Raw genomic sequence first — 19,637 nt, forward strand, 5'->3', positions numbered from 1 at the left:
ACGGGTAATTCCTGTTTGAGTTTTTGCTAGTAAACATAAATCAGGAGGATAGCGTTATGGTCAGATTTGCCAAAGGAGGGCAAGGGATAGCTTTCTATGTGTGTCTGTGTGTGGACTAAAGGTTATCTAGATTTGTTTTGCCTCTAGTTGCACACCTGACATGCTGGTAGAAATGAGGCAGGAAGAATTTCAGTTTTCCTGCATTCAAATCACTGGCCACTAGGAGCGCCGCCTCTGGATCAGCATTTTATTGTTTGTTTATGTCCCTATACAGCCAGCTGAGTGCAGGTTTTGTGACAGCATCGGTTTGTGGTGGTAGATAGACAGCTATGAAAAATATATATGAAAACGCTCTTGGTGAATAGTATGGTCTAGAGCAGTGGCTCCCAAACTTTTTATAGTCCTGTACCCCTTCAAACATTCAACCTTCAGCTGCATTCCCCAACTAGCCCCAGGGTCAGCGCACTCTCAAATGTTGTTTTTTGCCAACATTGTAAACCTGCCACACACACACTATACGATACATTTATTAAACATAAGAATGAGTGTGAGTTTTTGTCACAACCCGGCTCGTTGGAAGTGACAAAGAGCTCTTATAGGACCAGGGTACAAATAATAATATAATAATAATCAATACTTTTGCTCTTTATTTAGCCATCTTACATATAAAACCTTATTTATTCATCAAAAATTGTGAACAACCCACCACAGGTTAATGAGAAGGGTGTGCTTGAAAGGATGCACATAACTCTACAATGTTGGGTTGTATTGGAGAGAGTCTCAGTCTTAAATCATTTTCCACACACAGTCTGTGCCTGTATTTAGTTTTCATGCTGGCGAGGGCCGAGAATCGACTCTCACATAGGTAAGTGGTTGCAAAGGGCATCAATGTTTTAACAGTGCGATTTGCCAAGGCAAGAAACTCTGAGCACAGCCCTATCCAGAAATCTGGGAGTGGCTTCTGAGGGATAGGCGTCCCGGTACATATAAGTGTCTTATATCGGCTGAAAGCTTAAATTCTTGTTAATCTAACTGCACTGTCCGATTTACAGTAGCTATTACAGCGAAAACATGCCATACGATGGTTTGAGGACGGCGCCCCAAATCAAAATATTTTTCCACTGACACAGGTTTCCTACATTCACAAATAACGATTAAATATTCGCTTACTTTTTGAAAATCTTCCTCTGATTTGTCATCCAAAGGGTCCCAGCTATAGCATGTAGTGTCGTTTGTTAGATAAAATCCTTCTTTATATCCCAAAAAGTCTGTTTAGTTGGCGCCATCGATTTGAGTAATCCACTCGTTCAACATGGAGAGAAAGGAATCCGAAAGTCTATCCCTAAACTTTGTTTCAACAAGTCAAAATATATTTCTATTTACTCCTCAGATACCCTAAAATGTAATCAAACTATAATATTTCTTATGGAAAGAAGTATGTTCAATAGGAAACTGATTTTAGCAGGTGCGTACTGTCTTCATGGCGCACGCAAACACGAATTTCCAAGACTGTGTCCCTGTACTAAAACGGATATTTCTTATTCGTTTTTGAAGTTACAAGCCTGAAACCTTGAACGTAGACTGCTGACCCCCTGTGGAAGCCATAGGAATTGCATCCAGGGAGCTAATTTTCAATATCCCCTTTTACTTGCCTTTCTAAGAGGACGGTCTCTCTCAAAAAAAATGTCTGGTTGGTTTTTCTTTGGATTTTCTCCTACCATATCTATTGTGTTATATTCTCCTACATTATTTTAACATTTCTACAAATTTCAAAGTGTTTTATTTCCAATGGTACCAATTACATGCATATTCTGGATTCAGGGCATGAGCAACAGGCAGTTTACTTTGGGCACGTCATTCAGGCGGAAATGGAGAAAAAAGTGGCCTAGCCCTAAGATTAAATTCAATTTTCACAGAACCGCTTGTTGCAATTTCAATGAGGCTCTCTTGTTCAGATATCGGTAAGTGGACTGGAGGCAGGGCATGAAAGGGATAACAAATCCAGTTGTTTGTGTCATCCGTTTCAGGAAAGTACCTGCGTTATTGCACACCCAGCTCACTCAAGTGCTTCGCTATATTACATTTTTACATTGTCCGTAAGCTTGAGTTCATTTGCACACAAAAAATCATACAATGATGGAAAAACCTGTGTGTTGTCCTTATAAACCCAGACAGAAAAGAGCTCCAAATTCTTTATCATTGCTGTCATTTTGTCCCGCACATTGTATATAGTTGTGGAGAGTCCCTATAACCCTTGATTCAGATCACTCAGGCAAGACAAAACATCCCCCAGATAAGCCAGTCATGTGAGAAACTCGTCATCATGCAAGCGGTCAGACAAGTGAAAATGATGGTCAGTGAAGAAAACTTTAAGCTCATGTCTCAATTTAAAAAAACTTGTCAATACTTTGCCCCTTGATAACCAGCGCACTTCTGTATGTTGTAAAAGCGTTACATGATCGCTGCCCATATCATTGCATAATGCAGAAAATACACCAGAGTTCAGGGGCCTTGCTTTAACAAAGTTAACCATTTTCCCTGTAGTGTCCAAAACGTTAATTATTTGACTAGGCTACCTGTATTTGACATTGTGGTGTTATTTCGCTGAACACTAGATGGTTTAATTTTATTTTTGGCAGTGAAATGAGGCTACTCAGGCGAGAAAAAACCTCACCCAAATGTATAGCCCTGTTGGAAAATCTAAATGTGCTGTTTGAAAATGTGAAGAAAATGTGAATCACATTTTTATTTGGCGTACCCCTGACGGCATTGCGCATACCCAGAACTTCGAGAGTTCCTTAATATTAGAGATTGGGCACCAGCTGTTGTTAACAAAAAACACACCCCTCCTCCCTTGAGCTTACCCAACGCTGCCATTCTGTCCTGCCGATGCATAGAAAAACCAGCTAGATTTATATTATCAATGTCCTTGTTCAGTCTCGACTCCCTGAAACATAGGATATTACAGTTCTTCAAGTCCCGTTGATAGGATAGTCTCTAACCGAGCTCATTCAGTTTGTTCTCCTGTGATTGTACGTACGGCAGTAGAACTTGAGGGTTGAGGTGGTTTATGTACTCGTCAGGGTGCCCGCACCTTGGCCTCTCTTACACCACCTTTTTCTTTTCAGTGTCTCAGGGATTAGGCCCTGGTCCGGGGTGAGCAGTATGTCCTGCGCCTCTGACTTGTTGAAGTAGAAATATTCATCCAAATCGAGGTTAGTTATCGCTGTTCTGATGTCCAGAGGCTCTTTTCAGTCATAGAAAATGATGGAGGAAACATCATGTACAAAAATTATTCAGATCAGTGCAGAAAAACACAAAATAGCAGAATTGGTCTGGAGCCTGTAAAACGGCTGCTATCCAATGCAGCGCCATTCTAGTGGTATATGGGAGGGTAAATGCACATAAACACTGTTTACACACCTTTTTTTATTTTGTATGCATTGAGAATTTAGGGAGCATTACTTTATTCACAAGGAAAGCGACCACCGTTTACCCACTTTTTTTTTCTTTTTTTACAGCTACATCACTGGTTCTGATGGTATTTGATCAAGACATTGAACCTGTTGCTTAAACATAGTTGTTTAAACATAGATGCACTTCACCTAACACATGCTGCAAAAATCTGTGCCACCCCTACTGCTTTCCCATGTAAACATGGTTCTCCAGGGTTCCAGTCTGACCATAGTGACATCTTATCAAAACAATCTGACATTTAGAAAATACCTAAACAATTACTGTAGGAGTATGTAGAGTATTGAATTAATATTATTAATACAAATAAGAGTGCCAGTGGCCATTTTGGAAGATGTCTGCCACAGGGCCATACCTGCTTTGGACCGTTATCTACATCTTTTGAGTTTTGATATAATCTGTACCAAATTTGGTGCTTTTATCACAAAATGAAGGATAACTAAGAAGATTACTCACCCCACAATATGGCCTCATTTATAAATAACCTCAGTGCTTGAACTTTTAATTAATCTAATCCACAAGGAACTCAACCTTGGCCATCTTCCTACATCAACACTACTATGCACTTCCACCTGAGCACATGCCACTCTGTCCCTTTCAGAGAGAGCCTACATTTTATCATCTTGTCTTTGTGTTTGTTATCATTTTATAGCGTGTCTGCAAATAGTGAACGCTATACCTTTAAAATAGCCTAACAATAAAAAATGTTTCAGTGATAAGCTACAGTCTTTAATTGCTTCTTGAAATGCTAATCTATTAACAAGTTATCTTGCCTTAGATAATCTGATTACTTTTTCAAAGTAAAACATGCGAGATAAATATGGACTGAAGTGTAAAAATGTCTCTCTCCATCACATACAACTTTCTTGTAGTACTGAAGTTTGTTATGGGCTACGTCATCTGCCGAGCTATCCACAGCCAATCAGAGCCATACGTTACAAACAGGCTCTCCCACACCCTCAAGTTCCGAAGCGCTCGCTTGGAAGCTGGCGACAGCCAATCACAATGCAAGCTGCTTGAATTATATTAACCGGCTTATGTCCACTAGCAGCAAGTCAATGAGAGCCTATAACCGTCTACAAACGCAACATACAAGAGATAAGGAAAGACGGCATAATGAAACTCTATTAAGGAATTGTGTATTTTAAATATTTTTTTTTTTTACTTTGATATCAATATTGAAAAAGGCTTACGACGGTGTAGTAAACCCTGTGGATTTTAATTGCCTCTGAAGATACAAGGTCCTGTCCAATAGGCTCCTACAAGGAGAAGCTGCGAGTTGTTCCGACAGATCTGCTTTCAACCATCGATCTACTTCACTGATCAAATATGGAAGGTGGAGGCAAGGTAATGAGAAAGTTAGATCTAAAAACTAGTTACATTAGCCAAGGTATGCTATTAGCCAAGGTATGCTGATGGCCAACGGATAGTCTTGGTAACCTGTGCTGTTGGTTTTGTCTACATGAGTTTGACAGTCCAGCTGGGATTAAATTGCCATTTTCATATTAGTAATAGGTCATGCAATATCAGATGCTTTGTTGCAACATTTTTGCACAGTAGGCCTATATGGAATACTGCCCTGAAACTACCTGACACAAAGGATGTTTGCGATGTTAAACTTTGGCAATATCTAGTGTTGTTGAGTATGGCTGGGTAGGATAGGATGGTTCAATTTGTCTGAGGGAACAAAGCCTCAAACTTTTATATCAGTCTAGACTGGGTTCTGATACCTGGAGCAGAGAATGTCTGTGATGGATTGTTTATTTTGTGAAACATACAGTACTTTATTTGAGTTAGACCAAGTGTCAAAACATGATCGATTTATGTGTGTGTGTGTGTGTCGGTGTTTGTGTTGACATCCTATGTCAAGGGTTCATGTAGATGTACACATGTACATGTCTCCCTGCCTGATAACATTTAAAACCATGTTTTATTTTTTTACTGCTCACTCTGAGAAATTATCATCCTAGTTAGTTGTATGCCTTATATGGTATAAACATCAGATTAATGAATTACTTGTGGAACCCTGTCCCCATATGGCAATAACACATGTTATTATTCTAACACATATTGAGGCAATTTTCAGCATCCTTATAATTATGTGCCACAAAGGAGGCTGCCAGGAGGCACACATTCACGGTCTCTGAATTGTGTGTTTTAAACAGAGGTTGCCTTGGTCTATCTGTTGTGTGTGTGTGTCTGTGTGTGTTTGTGTGTGTATTTGGTTAACATCCTGTTCTGTGGGTGGTTAAAGAATGCACTCAATGACCCCAAACACTGGCTTTCTCTCTCTCATTTAATGTTGTTTACATTTGGGTAATGCCCTTACTCATGGGTTAACTTTCTGATGAAGCTTTTCAGCGCTCTTTATTGCCACACCATTGTCTCCCTTGCATTACTTTTTTCCTGAAAAATCTAACTATGGGGTACAAAAGAAAATACATTTAGTAGCAGCATCTTCAAAGTGTTATCAAAGCCATCAAACTATTCAATACACACCCACAAACTCACCTCACCCCCACACACACTTTCATCTCCCCTTCAGATTCCCCGGTGAAAAATATGGCTTGGTTATGAAATTTGAAGGACCAATAATAGAATAAGAATGCAATGTAGGTGCAGGATTTTTAGGCAACCACCACAGGTTGTCCTTCCAGAGGAAGCCGTATTTCCAGTTCAATGGTTATAATGAAGATCCACACACACACATACAACACCACTCTCTCTGATACTAATTGTGGTTATTTAGCTGCACGCACAATCAACATCAGAAACTAAAACGTATTTTTCCTCAGGAGATAGAATGAGCTGGAGGGAAAAACGATTGGTCGTCAGGATAGAAAACTACTGACTGACTGCCCTGCCTGATGGGGTCCTACGCTAAATCCTGGGAATAAAGGCTGCTGAATGGCTAGTAAATAAGTATGATTGGTGTGACCTTATTCCAATAAGAAAACTAAAAGAAAGTTGGGGTCTTGAATAGGAGATAAGATGGCCATTTTTACAGACGCCCCCAGATTTGCTTCAGCTGACAGGCCAGCTAAGGGTCGGTAGCTTCTTGAGGAAGGGCAGCTGGATGAGCCGAGCAACAGGCCTGACGTAAGTTCTATCCTTGACTTGGATCTCTGCTATCCTCACTTTCCCGTCTGCTCCAAGGATAACTGACTTAACATTTACAACTTGCTAGAGTGCTCTAGGAGACTGATCTTCCATGATCATCACAACGGTCCCAACTGCAAGGTCCTCCTTATCCTTGTGCCACTTTTGGCGTGCTTGTGAAGCAATGCCAGATATGGTCATCTAGAACCTGGCTGAGTCCCTGCCTTTTGCGACTGAGCAGTTCAGACTCTAGGTAGGCCACCTGTGGTAGTGACGAGTCTGGCCGCCACCATGAGAACAGAGTTAGGAGTGATTGGATACAGATCTGCGATGTCCGAGGACACATACCCCAAGGGCTTAGAGTTCAAGATCCCTTCTATATCAATTAGGATAGCCCTCAGCGCCTCTTTGGAGACGGTCTGTGTGCCGAGAGTGGATTGCAGAACAGTCTTGATGGATCTGATCTCCCTTTCCAAGCATCCTCCAAAGTGCGTTGCACTAGGCGGGTTGAAAGCAAAGAAAATCTTTTGACTGGCCAACTCTTCCTGGAGCTGTGGGTGGAGAGCCGTGAAGGCCTCCTGTAGCTCTCACTCTCATACCTTGAAATTCGTTCCTCAGTCAGACAAGATCAGAAAGGACTTTCGCCTGTGAGCGATGAAGCATCTCAACCTCATCAGGAACAAATTATATCCATGTTTGTCAGCAGATACATGTGTACAGCCCGGGTGGTCATGCACTAAAAGGTGATTCCCCATCTCTTTTCGTTTATTTGGCCAATCTTGATAAGATACGGCCCTAAAAGGTCCACACCTGTAAAATAGAATGAGGGCTGATGGAACCACAGTTGGGCTGGAGGTAAGTCAGCCATCTTAGGCACATCTGGCTGGAGTCGCCACTTCCTGCATTCGGTGCAATCAAGCAGGAAGCGGCGGATAGCTGTCCTCCCCAACAGAATCCAGAACTCGCCAAACACCCTCTCTAGGCCCGGGTGCCGCAGCTGCTCATCATATTTCTTGATAGCAACGTGACTGGATGAGCTGGATCCAGGACCACTGGGTGAAGGATGTCAGGAACCAGCTGATCAGGCATCCGAAGGCGACCTCCAACACTGATCAGTCCAGTGTCGTTGTCATACTCAGTGGCCAGTGTCACCAGACGGTTGCTGGAGGGACTGGCTACCTGCCTCTAGTAGGGAGAGCTCTCAGACTGGGCAGGATCCTACCTGACTGGGCAGGATCCTACCTGAGCCGCTTCCTGTGTGAGGTAGGGTCGTACTCTACAGATGTTGTAGAGAATGAACCTGCAGGAGCGGGTCACTCCTTTGATGTTTGCAGAGAACAACAGGGTGTTGTCCAAGGTTCTTTGTAGTCTGGGAGGGTGACACTGTGGAGTTGTCAACCGTGATGGAGAGGTTTTTCAGTGGGCAGGCCTTCCCCGGGAGGAAGAGCAGTTTTGTCTTGTCGAGGTTGAGCTTGAGGTGGTGGGCCAACATCCAAGTTGAGATATCAGCCAGGCACGCAGAGATGAGTGTCTCCACCTGGGTGTCAGAAGGGGGGAAGGAGAAAAGTAGTTAAGTGTTATCCGCAAGCAATGATAGGAGAGACCATGTGAGGGAGGATACGATGGAGCCGAGTGACTTGGTGTATAGAGATAAGAGGAGAGGGCCTAGAACCGAGCCTTGGGGGACACCAGTTGTGAGAGTACGTGGAGCAGACAAAGATCCTCTCTACGTCACCTGGTAGGAGCGGCCTGCCAGGTAGGATGCAATCTAAGAGTGTGCATAGCCTGAGACGCCTTGCCCTGAGAGGGTGGAGAGGAGGATCTGATAGTTCACTGTGTCAAAGGCAGCGGATAGATCTAGGAGGATGAGAACAGAGGAGAGAGAGTCAGCTTTGGCAGTGCGGAGAGCCTCCGTGATACAGAGAAGAGCAGTCTCTGTTGAGTAACCCATCTTGAAGCCTGACTGGTTAGGGTCAAGAAGATCGTTCTGAGAGAGGTAATGAGAAAGTTGATCAGAGACAGCATGTGTTTTGGAAAGAAAGAAGGGATACAAGTCTATAGTTATTTTAGATTTTTTTTGTGATCAACATTTTTTATTATTTCACAATATACAACGCACAAGGCAGGATCACGTTACAAATACTAGCCGACCTGACGACACTAACATACAATATAACTATCTACATACTTTCAGGAGTCAATTATTTGAGTGCACAATGACATTTACAGAAAGCTAGTAGAGTTTACAATACAAAATATTCTATATTATTCTCAGAAAATAAAATCCCCCCCATTCCCTTAACATGTAGTTATTTTGCTTGCTCAAGAGTTGTTGATTTCTGATAGAGTTATGCATCCCATGCATTTGCCCCAGCTTTGTTTATCACTGCCACTGATTGCTCAATACTAAAATATGATAACCATGTTTGAGGTGAGAGGGTTGTAGGGGTAATCCAAGCACTAAGGATAACCTTTTTTGCTGCTGTTAACCCTGCATAAATTATTATTTTCTGAACCAGTTGCAATACAAATGGAGTCATCATTCAACAAAAATAAAGGTGAATCTTTGTTCACAGGGAAACCCATAATTTTTGTAACGAAATCTGAAACATGTGACTAGAACTGGGACACCACAGGACATTCCCAAAACATGTGCATTAGTGTTCCAACAGCATTCATACGGCATCTATCACATATTGGAGTAGGAATCAGCTTCATCTCAAAAAGTCTAAATGGGGCTGCATATCTTCTATGTATAAGCTTATGATGTATAAGCTGGTGTGCTGGGTTTTTAGAGGTAACAAATACATTTTCACAAAAAGGTATCCCAGTTCAGGTTGTGCCCCAAGTCCCTGCATTTCGCGCTTCCATACTAGAGTGACACCCAATGTAGTGCATTTAACAGACAGCAGGCAATCATAAGTGGCAGAGACTATTTTAGATGTTAATGAAGGGTCTATCCATGTAAGCATTATGTGGGATGTTAACGGGGCATCCCATGGTACACCATAAGCTTTTAACAAAGATCTTAACTGTAGGTAAAGGAACCATGAAAAGCCTGGAATTGAATACATTTGTTTGAGGTCCTGGAAAGGTATTAGCCCCTTATCATTATACATGTCTCGTAAGGTACACCCTTATCTGCCCACAATGGGTACACAAAAGGCTTATTGTTTGTCAGCAAGTTATGGTTATGCCATATAGGAGAAGATTCACAGAACTTCTTAGTGTTGCCTATCAGCATAGTACCATACTTGTAGTGAGTTGGAGATTTTTTGAATGCTGTTGTTATCTTGATATCGGAAAAAATTGATCTCTAAGTCTATGTGGTGCAACAAGTGCTTCCTCTATGCCTCTCCAAGAAGCTGCAATAGAACTATCGGACCATACTCTCAAGGATTTCATTTGGAAAGACCAGTAACATAATTTGTAATCTGGAAGAGACAGACCTCCTGTTCCCTTTAAACGTGTAAGAGTATCATATCGGATGCGTGGCTTTTTATCATTCCAAATATACTTTGAGGTCATTGACTTTAATTCCTCAAAGTATTTTGGCGGAGGAGGTATAGGCAGCACAGAGAAAATAGGATTCACTCAACCGAGTACATGCATTTTTACTAAAGCAATCCGTCCTTGTAATGACATTTTAAGAGAGGACCATCTCTGCAAATCAGAAGTGATCTCCTCTTTTAGTATGACATAGTTCCTCCTGCAAACTTGGGAAAATTTGGTGGGTATGCATATGCCCAAATAAATAAAGTCTGCCTCATGCCACTGCACTGGAGATGCAGCAGGCAAAGTAAGCAATTTCGCAGGGCTATTAAGGGGCACCAGTATAGATTTTTCCCAGTTTATTTTATATCCAGAGAATGAACTGAAAATAGTAAAGAATTTCAGAATCTGTGGAAGGGAAATTGAAATGCCTGAGAAATACAATAAGGTGTCATCGGCATAGAGTGACACTTTATGCTGAGTACCTTTAATATTGATGAGTGAAATAAGTGGGTCCAATCTAATTGCTTGAGTAAGGGGATCCAAAGACAGTGCAAAGAGCATTGGTGATAATGGACATCCTTGTTTTGTGGAACGTTGTGAACAGAAAGTCTTGGATAGAATATTTCCCGTCTGCACAACTGCTTGGGATACAGAATACAACGTTTTTACCATGGAGATAAATCCTTTACCAAAACCAAAGGCCTCCAAAACACACCATAAATAGTTCCATTCTTGCCTATCAAAGGCTTTTTCTGCATCCAGACTAAAAAGTGCAGCAGGGACTGGGTCGTTTTCGGACTCATTTATGATATGGAATAGATGTCTAATATTGTCTGAGGCAAAACAACCCTTTATAAACCCAGTTTGATCATCGCTGATTAGATTTCCTACAAGCAGTTCCAATCTGATGGCAAGTACCTTTGCAAACAGCTTGAGCTCTGTTGTAATAAGGCTTAAGGGCCTATAACTATTACAGTCCAGGGGAGATTTTCCATTTTTTAACAAAACTATAATCAGTGAGGTGTTTTGGTCTATGGAATTCTCTGTGTTTTAATGCATGATTGATAGAACCAAGAATTAGGGCCCAACAATATCCCATATTTCAAGAAACAACTCAGGAGGGAAACCATAGATGTTAATGCACTTCTGAGTTCTTCAAGAGTAAGTGGGGAGTCAAGGAATCCAGATTGCGCTCTGTCGAGTTTGGGAAGGCCCAATGATGATAAGAAGTGTGTCATCTTACTATGATCAGGGTCCACCTCTGTCGTATATAATTGAGAATAAAACTGCCTGAACGTATCATTCATTTCTCCCGGGTCATGTGATATCTTACCAGATGGTGTTTGAATTGTATCGATACAAGAAAAGGCCTCATTTAGCTTAAGCCTTGCCGCCAAAAGTCTACTAGCTTTCTCTCCTTCAGAATAGTGTTACTCTTGTGCGATGCATTATAAATTCTGCTTTAGATTGTAGTAAAGTGTTATACTCGTGTTTTAATGCTGTTAAAATCTTCCCCTTTTGCTCTGTAAAGTTTTGTTTCTGCTCATTTTCAACAATAGCGATCTGTTTTTCCAGGTCTACTACTTTTTTTCTGTGAGTTGAATTAAGATGTGAGGCAAACAGGGTACAGTTTCCCCTCATAAAACATTTTGTCACCTCCCAAAGTGACTGAGGGGGATGTGGCTGTATCTGTATTAAACAATAACAATTCTTTAAACTTTGCTGAAAGTTGTGTCAAAAAAGCTTTATTCTGCAGCAATGTTGTGGTAAAGCGCGATCTTCTGGCACCTTTCTGTTTGGAGCTATCAAGTGAGATACTATACAGGACAGCTCCGTGGTCAGAAATGATCAATTTGAGAGTGCAATGAATCATGAGACCTATCTAACTGAGAATTACATACTTGATTAAAATCTCCTCCCACAACAAGTTGGTATTCTGAAAGATCTAATAGTATTTTCGAGATAGAACTAAGGAAATTAGAATCAGTTATGTTTGGACAGTAGATTGAGGCGAAACACATCTTAGTGTGATTTATAACCGTAGTTACAAATCCAAAACGTCCTGCATCATCATTATCAGAACCATCAACCTGAACACGCAGTTTTCTATCAAATAGTATTAACACCTTTCTTTTGTTAGTGGCTGAGGAGTGAACAACACATTTATAGTATCTGTTTTGGAATCTATAGACATCTTGTGTTTTAGGTGGGTTTCTTGTATTAGGGCGATATCAACCTTTTTGCATCTTATATATTCTAATCATTTGATATGCTTGATAGCGAAATTCAAACCATGGGAATTTAACAACATTACGATGAGCTCACGTTTCATTTAAAACCTTTGTCATATAGAATGTATGGATAAGTGTATGACAAAATACACCACAAATTAAATAAAAAACACCCGCAAAAGAGGAAGTCTATAGCTTCAACCGCTCTCTTTGGCTGGTAGGAACTCAAATTCGATAACATCAGGAGGCTCCCAAACAGCGACGCACGTCCCAAGTACAGTCCCATTATGTCAGCCTCTTGTTTTTATCCAACATAACATGAATAGGTGGCAACGTTACTTTTCACAAAACACGTACATACCAAGCTGAGCACTCTGTATGTTAATCACCATAATGTTTACCCTATGCCAGGACTGCTTTACTGACGGCTAAATATTTTAGCCAGCTAACGTTTTCAGCCTGACCCAAATACTTATCCAGCCAGCCAGCTAACCTAACCAGCCAGCCAACTCAACTAGCTAGCCACGTGCCAGCCAGCTGCCTATTAGTCATTTAACCAGAATGCTAACCGCCAAGTTAACAAATCCACCATATCAAATGAACTACATTATGTCGCTGAATAACAAATAAACATGGGTGATGTTAGTTAGTTGTGTCCATCTTACTAGTTAGATGGGCCTTCATGCGATGGGGTATTCAAGGAAGGAGGTGGGCCGTAGTTGTCTGTTTCTTCCGTCTGCAGTGGAGAGAATCTGGAGGAATGGGGGGCGATGACTGGGCTCCTTCTCTTGTAGTTGTCCTCAGCTGCAAGGCATGCCTCTGCTTCCTCCACAGTATGGAATTCTTGGAGTGTTAAATTTTTCCTGATCTTCAGGATGGCTGGGTATATCAGGAACGGGCGCAGTCCTCTTGCTGTCATCTGTCGTTTGACGTGGTCGAAGGATTTCCTCTTCAGTGTGGATTCGTTGCTGTAGTCTTGATAGAATGCCAGATTGGATCTCCTGTGTCTCGGTGGGTTCTCGAGGGGTCTGGTTCCCCGCAGAATATCTACTCGGTCCTCATATCTTAACAGGCAGAATATGAGGGTGCGGGGACGGCCATGGTTATTATTGCCACTGTAGATCCGGTGTGCCCGTTGAATTTCAACATTCCTCCCTTGTAGCAATGGTATTCATTTTGGTAGATTCTCCTGAAGAAGATCTTTTGGGTCGTTGTCTCTCTTTGTTTGGGACGCTTTTAGGCTTCCCTGTGCCTTAGTTGAGTGTCGTCAGTTGCGTAGGTCCATGTTATTAAGCATTTTGAAGGTTCAGAGGCCAGTTGTCAGGAATTTATGACGGATTTCAGACTTTGTATTTGGTACTCAGAACTACACGTGCATCTCTGCCAAAAGGCCACCGGAAGTTCCCAGGTCTATAGTTTTTGATGTCAGATGAGTCTAGTGTTGGTTTCTTGAGGAGGGGAGCAACTTTGTGCTCGTGGTCTTTGTAGCATTCTTGATAGCGGTTGTGCTAGTGTTGACCTCGTGGAGAATCTCAAGATGCTTCTTATTGCACTTCTTGCACTTAGCTTTGAGAGTACACTGTGCTGCTTGGTGTTCGTGTCCACACTTCCAACATCTCTGATTTGTCTTGATTCAGGATTCTTTCTGTTCTTTGGAAAGGAGCTGGAACTTGGTGTACTGATTCATGTAGTGTTGTATATGGTGTTGCAGAACGGGCAGTACTTCTTTGGCTTCTACCGTGACCATTCCTCTGATGACTGGTTCTGTAAAGAGGCTTTGGCTTTGGCTTTGTCTTTTCTCTGCTCACCTCCATGGAGGATGGTGGTGGTCTTGGGGAAAGACTTGTCTTTACGCTGATCTCGGCGTGTGATGAACTGCGTGCCATCTTCGTGCACTCTCAGTTCGTACTCAAGCCACTCTGTCAGGTAAAGGAGGGTTAAAATGGGTGTCTTAATGGGGTCCACATGTCTCTTGAAGCTGGCTCTTAAGTCGTGTGGCAACTTAGCTAAGAGTGTGAGCCACACCTCAGTTCCGTCTGTGCATTGCTCCCTAGCTTAAATAACTTATCCAGCAGGTCAACCAAGTTGATGTTGGGGCCGTCCAATAACCCTGCGATACGTTGTAGGGCAAGCTGGTGGAGCTGGCCATACAGTTCTGTGAGGGACTCCATGATGTTGTTGTATGGGTACCTGCTGTTGCTGTAGGAGTCTGAAATTAGCAAAGCCTCTTCCAACACTTCCAGAGTGTTCTGGAAGAAGAGCGGGTGCTTTGTTTATCTCGTGCATCTCGTGCTTGTCTGGCTGTGAGAGGAAATAATTCCTCCCACAGCGGCCTTTGCTTGCTCTCCCTCATTGGAGTGGTGTGTTTTTGTGTGTTGTGTGTGACTTGACTCGAAGCTTACCTCATAGTCAATTAGATGATGTGGGGGGCGAGTTTGATGGCGGGGACGGACTACAACTTGTGGAGGATCTTCTCTGGTGACTGGCATCCTTGGGCTGTAGCAGTGACTGGATCCGGTTCAAAGGACCATTGAAAAAAAGCGCAACCAACTGATGGTAGACTGCGATAGAGGTGTCAGTTTCGAGTATAGGGGCAACTGTCCCAAAGTCCTGGTAAGAGGACTGATAAAGACCAGCAAGAGACAAGGATATAACTCACACTTTATTAAAACAGACAGGCACACACACACACAGCAAACGAGAAGAGGAGGAAACTAGCAGAAGTGATAGTGATAGTGTTGTTGTGGTTTCTGTAGAACAGAAGAAACAAGGAATATATATTACATCAGAGTAATAGCAATGTAAGGCTATACAAAGGGAATGGCAATGATGTAAAATATAGAGCATTAATAGCAATATAGGGTATATGATAATGGCTATACAGTGATAGGCTACAAAGCTACAATAGTGTTAGCAGTAACAGGGCACAAATAGCATTAAATGGAAACAGTATACAGCAAAATTGTGGACTCGAGTCACATGACTTCTATTTGAGCCTGACTCAAGTCACAAATTTGATGATTTGAGACTGGACAATAAAATAATTTGAGACTTGACTTGGACTTGGAGCCTCAAGTCTCGGGACTTGATTTTAGACTGATTACTTGAAATGATCTGGCCAGGTTTGGTAATGTTTTGTCACTTATTTGGTGGCACAGTCTACGTGGATTACTGGATGCAGCCAGAGACAGTAGCTGCAGCATTGCCCTTGAAAAAAAAAACTGCAACAGCTTGGCTAGTGATACGCACACTCGGCACTCTGATTAGACCAGTAAACTGTCAAACAACACAGGTCAGGCGAGCTAGCGAACAGATTACTGATTTGCTGTACAGCTATAGGGTTGGGTGCAGCGCAAACGTCAAATTGTAGGAAGACAGGATTAGCATTAATAAATAAATATGCAGCTCCAAAAATTGTTTGGTGATCAAGAATATTAATTGTTTACTTCGCAAACTCACCAGCAATGGGGCAACAATTATTAGCATAGGCCTACTGGTCTTTTGGTAGGTAGCAATTGCTTGAAATTGATAATTTACTTATGAAGCATGCATTTTGAATTTGTTGTAAAATGAATTATTACTGTGGCGAAGACACACCATAGGCACGGCTCTTCACTTGCACTCTCCAAACTCCCGCCGGTGGAGGGGGAGTGCTTTTTATCTTGTTGAAATGTTTGCTGTTAAATGCATAGGCCGTATGTGGTAAATCTATATTCCATCTGATATTACAATAATTTCTAGCGTTTCATCATTCCACCCCCGTACCGTTTATTGCAACACATATATACATTTCTGTTCCATGATTGATAGGCCTACGTAGACATTTCTGTTTCATGTTTGATAGGCCTACGATACATTTCCATTTAGCAAACCATTTGTTGCAGTGCTCTGGGTGGGCGCGATGTTTATAGTGCACATGGACGTTCGCAAGACTCATGTTTATAATGCACATGGACGTTCGCAAGACTCATGAGGTAGAAGTTCTGTTTATTTAATTCAATGTGTGGTTTCCTTTGTTCATATTTTCCGGGTTATGTCGGAGTTCTGTGTGTCTGTGTCCTATGTCTGTCATTTTTGTTGTGAGTAATAGGAGCGCGCGTACCTCAGTGCGCATAGAAATAGGCTACGTGGCCTGCGCTCCGCGCTTTGGCGTCAGAACGTTGAATAAGAGAAAATGATTGTTCCATCTATGTATGGTGTTGAAATATCATTAATAATAATTAAGTCCGACTAAGACGAATGTACCAATGGATGTGGAAATTGCCTTTTACATTATAGAACCAGTTTATTGGTTGTAATTGCCAATTGTGTAATTGAATGGTCCTGGGGACCGAGTGCTTGTATTATGTAGGCCTACCTATTTGAACTCCTGTTAGATAGATTCGATTTGGTTTCTCAAGGGGAGGCTGTACAGTCTTGCCCTCTACCTGTGTCCTTCAGATAGGACAGGTTAATGAGGCTATTTTTATTTTAACATTTTTGTATTTAACCTTTATTTAACTTTTGGGCTATTGCCCGTGTATATTTGGTAAATCTACTTGTATATTTTGTATGGTATGGTTCTTTCAGCATTGGATCACCGACCTGTAAATAAATCTACACTCTGAGCATGTCAACCTGCCTTGACTTCTGCTGATTTACGCTGATTTCATGCCCTTATGACTGCTACACGGTCCCTATTGTACAATTACATGGGCAAATCAAACTGTGTTGCAGACTAATTAATGAAACGGGCTGTCTGGTAGCCTCAAATAGACAAAGATTTGTAGTTGAACAGGCGTTGCATGTTTTTAAAACGTGTTACTTGTCTTGACGTGACTTGCTCTTAGAATGCATGACCCGTTCTACTTCAGATTCGACCTGAGACTCTGACATTGTGACTTGTGACTTGCTTGTGACTCGAAATAATAGTGACTTGATCCCACCACTGTTATACAGTGGTTCAAGTATTGGATAGGTTAGTAGGCTAGCAGTAGACAATGGCACACTATAACATACATGGATGCTAGTAGCAATGAGCTAATATAGCACACAATAGAACGGTACAGTTGAAGTCGGAAGTTTACATACACTTATGTTGGAGTCATTAAAACTCGTTTTTCAACCACTCCACAAATTTCTTGTTAGCAAACTATAGTTTTGGCAAGTTGGTTAGGACATCTACTTTGTGCATGACACATGTCATTTTTCCAACAATTGTTTACAGACAGATTATTTCACTTATAATTCACTGTATCACAATTACAGTGGGTCAGAAGTGTGCATACACTAAGTTGACTGTGCCTTTAAACAGCTTGGAAAATTCCAGAAAAGGATGTCATGGCTTTAGGAGCTTCTGATGGGCTAATTGACATCATTTGAGTCAATTGGAGGTGTACCTGTGGATGTATTTCAAGGCCTACCTTCAAACTCAGTGCCTCTTTGCTTGACATCATGGGAAAATCAAAAGAAATCAACCACGCAGCCGTCATACCGCTCAGGGAGGAGATGCGTTCTGTCTCCTTGAGATTAACGAACTTTGGTGCGAGAAGTGCAAATCAATCCCAGAACAGCAAAGGATCTTGTGAATATGCTGGAGGAAACAGGTATAAAAGTATCTATATCCACAGTAAAACAAGTCCTATATCGACATAACCTGAAAGGTCGCTCAGCAAGGAAGAAGCCACTGCTCCAAAACCACCATAAAAAGCCAGACTACGGTTTGCAACTACACATGGGGACAAATATCGTACTTTTTGGAGAAATGTCCCCTGGTCTGATGAAACAAAAATATAACTTTTTGGCCATAATGGCCATTGTTATGTTTGGAGGTAAATGGGGGAGGCTTGCAAGCCGAAGAACACCATCCCAACCGTGAAGCACCGGGGTGGCAGCATCATGTTGTGGGGTGCTTTGCTGCAGGAGGGACTGGTGCACTTCACAAAATAGATGGCATCATGAGGGAGGAAAATTATGTGGATATATTGAAGCAACATCTCAAGACATCAGTCAGGAAGTTAAAGCTTGGTCGCAAATAGGTCTTCCAAATGTACAATGACCCCAAGCATACTTCCACATTTGTGGCAAAATGGCTTAAGGACAACAAAGTCAAGGAATTGGAGTGGCCATCACAAAGCCCTGACCTCAATCCTATAGAAAATGTGTGTGTTAGGACTGAAAAAGCGTGTGTGAGCAAGGAGGCCTACAAACCTGACTCAGTTACACCAGCTCTGTCAGGAGGAATGGGCCAAAATGAACCCAACTTATTGTAGGAAGCTTGTGGAAGGCTACCCGAAACATTTGACCCAAGTTAAACAATTTAAAGGCAATGCTACCAAATACTAATTGAGTGTTTGTAAACTTTTGACCCACTGGGAATGTGATGAATGAAATAAAAGCTAAAATAAATCATTCTCTCTACTATTATTCTGACATTTCACATTCTTGAAATAAAGTGGTGATCCTAACTGATCTAAGACAGGGAATTTTTACTCTGATTAAATGTCAGGAATTGTGAAAAACTGAGTTTAAATGTATTTGGCTATATACAATACCTAATGCAATTGCTATATGTTGGCAGTGGGCTAGCACACAAGGCTAGTTCGCAGATTAGCAGCTAGTAGTTAGTGGGATATGGAGCTGGGATGCTAACATGTGAACGGCGGCCATGTTGGTCGTGGTTAGGACTACAGCAGGAGGTGATCGGACATGATGACGTCAGCAGTCGGCCATACTGGTTGTGTAACAAGAAGGACTAGGTGGAGCCATCTTAGGTCACACAACTCCTAATGGCCTGGGTACTGTACCCAGAACAATGCCAAAGGGGACAGATTAACATGCTATGCAGTTGGCTGGTACTCAGGCATGTAGAAACAGCAAACTAGCATGAAATAAATCATGTATAAGCAGTTGGTTACAAAGTAGTAGTCCTATTACAAGTATACAGATGAAATAAACATACACTGAACCCTAACTGTTTGCAAGTACACTTACGTGGTCAAAGATGCACTAAACACAGAGTCCAGAGGCAGAATTGTCCATGATGGTAGCCTCTGCTGGGCTGGAAAGTTTATCTCTAAAGTTTGTGCATCTTTATCCCAGGACCAGAGAGAGGGTTCAGAGGGTTTTTCACAACCATGAAAAATGTGCCTTGGTTACATTTTTTATCAGGATGGAAAACTAGTGACTGATTGACGGCCCTGCATGGTGGGGTCCTTCGCTAAGTCCCGGGAATAAAGGTTGCTGATTGGCTAATAAATAATGATGATTGCAATAAGAAAACTAAAAAGAGAGTTGGGGTCTTGAATAGGAGATGAGCTGGCCGTTTTTACACCCGGCCTCTCCTTCACAGGGGACAGT

General features: G+C 41.8%; 1 protein-coding gene across 1 annotated transcript in view; it reads left to right on the top strand.

Annotated features, from left to right (window-relative positions):
• Positions 1-4,522: 4,522 nt before the first annotated feature.
• The window catches only part of LOC106572233 (solute carrier family 2, facilitated glucose transporter member 1), a 34,948-nt gene continuing 19,833 nt past the window's right edge, over positions 4,523-19,637 (top strand). Inside the window, exon 1 of the mRNA XM_014146242.3 lies at positions 4,523-4,821. Within this exon, the coding sequence (XP_014001717.1) occupies positions 4,804-4,821 (18 nt within the window). The 5' untranslated portion in view covers positions 4,523-4,803. The remainder of the gene's footprint in view (positions 4,822-19,637) is intronic.

This window comes from Salmo salar, chromosome 15 (genome assembly GCF_965601325.2).
Source record: "Salmo salar chromosome 15, fSalSal1, whole genome shotgun sequence".
Lineage (NCBI taxonomy): Eukaryota > Metazoa > Chordata > Actinopteri > Salmoniformes > Salmonidae > Salmo > Salmo salar.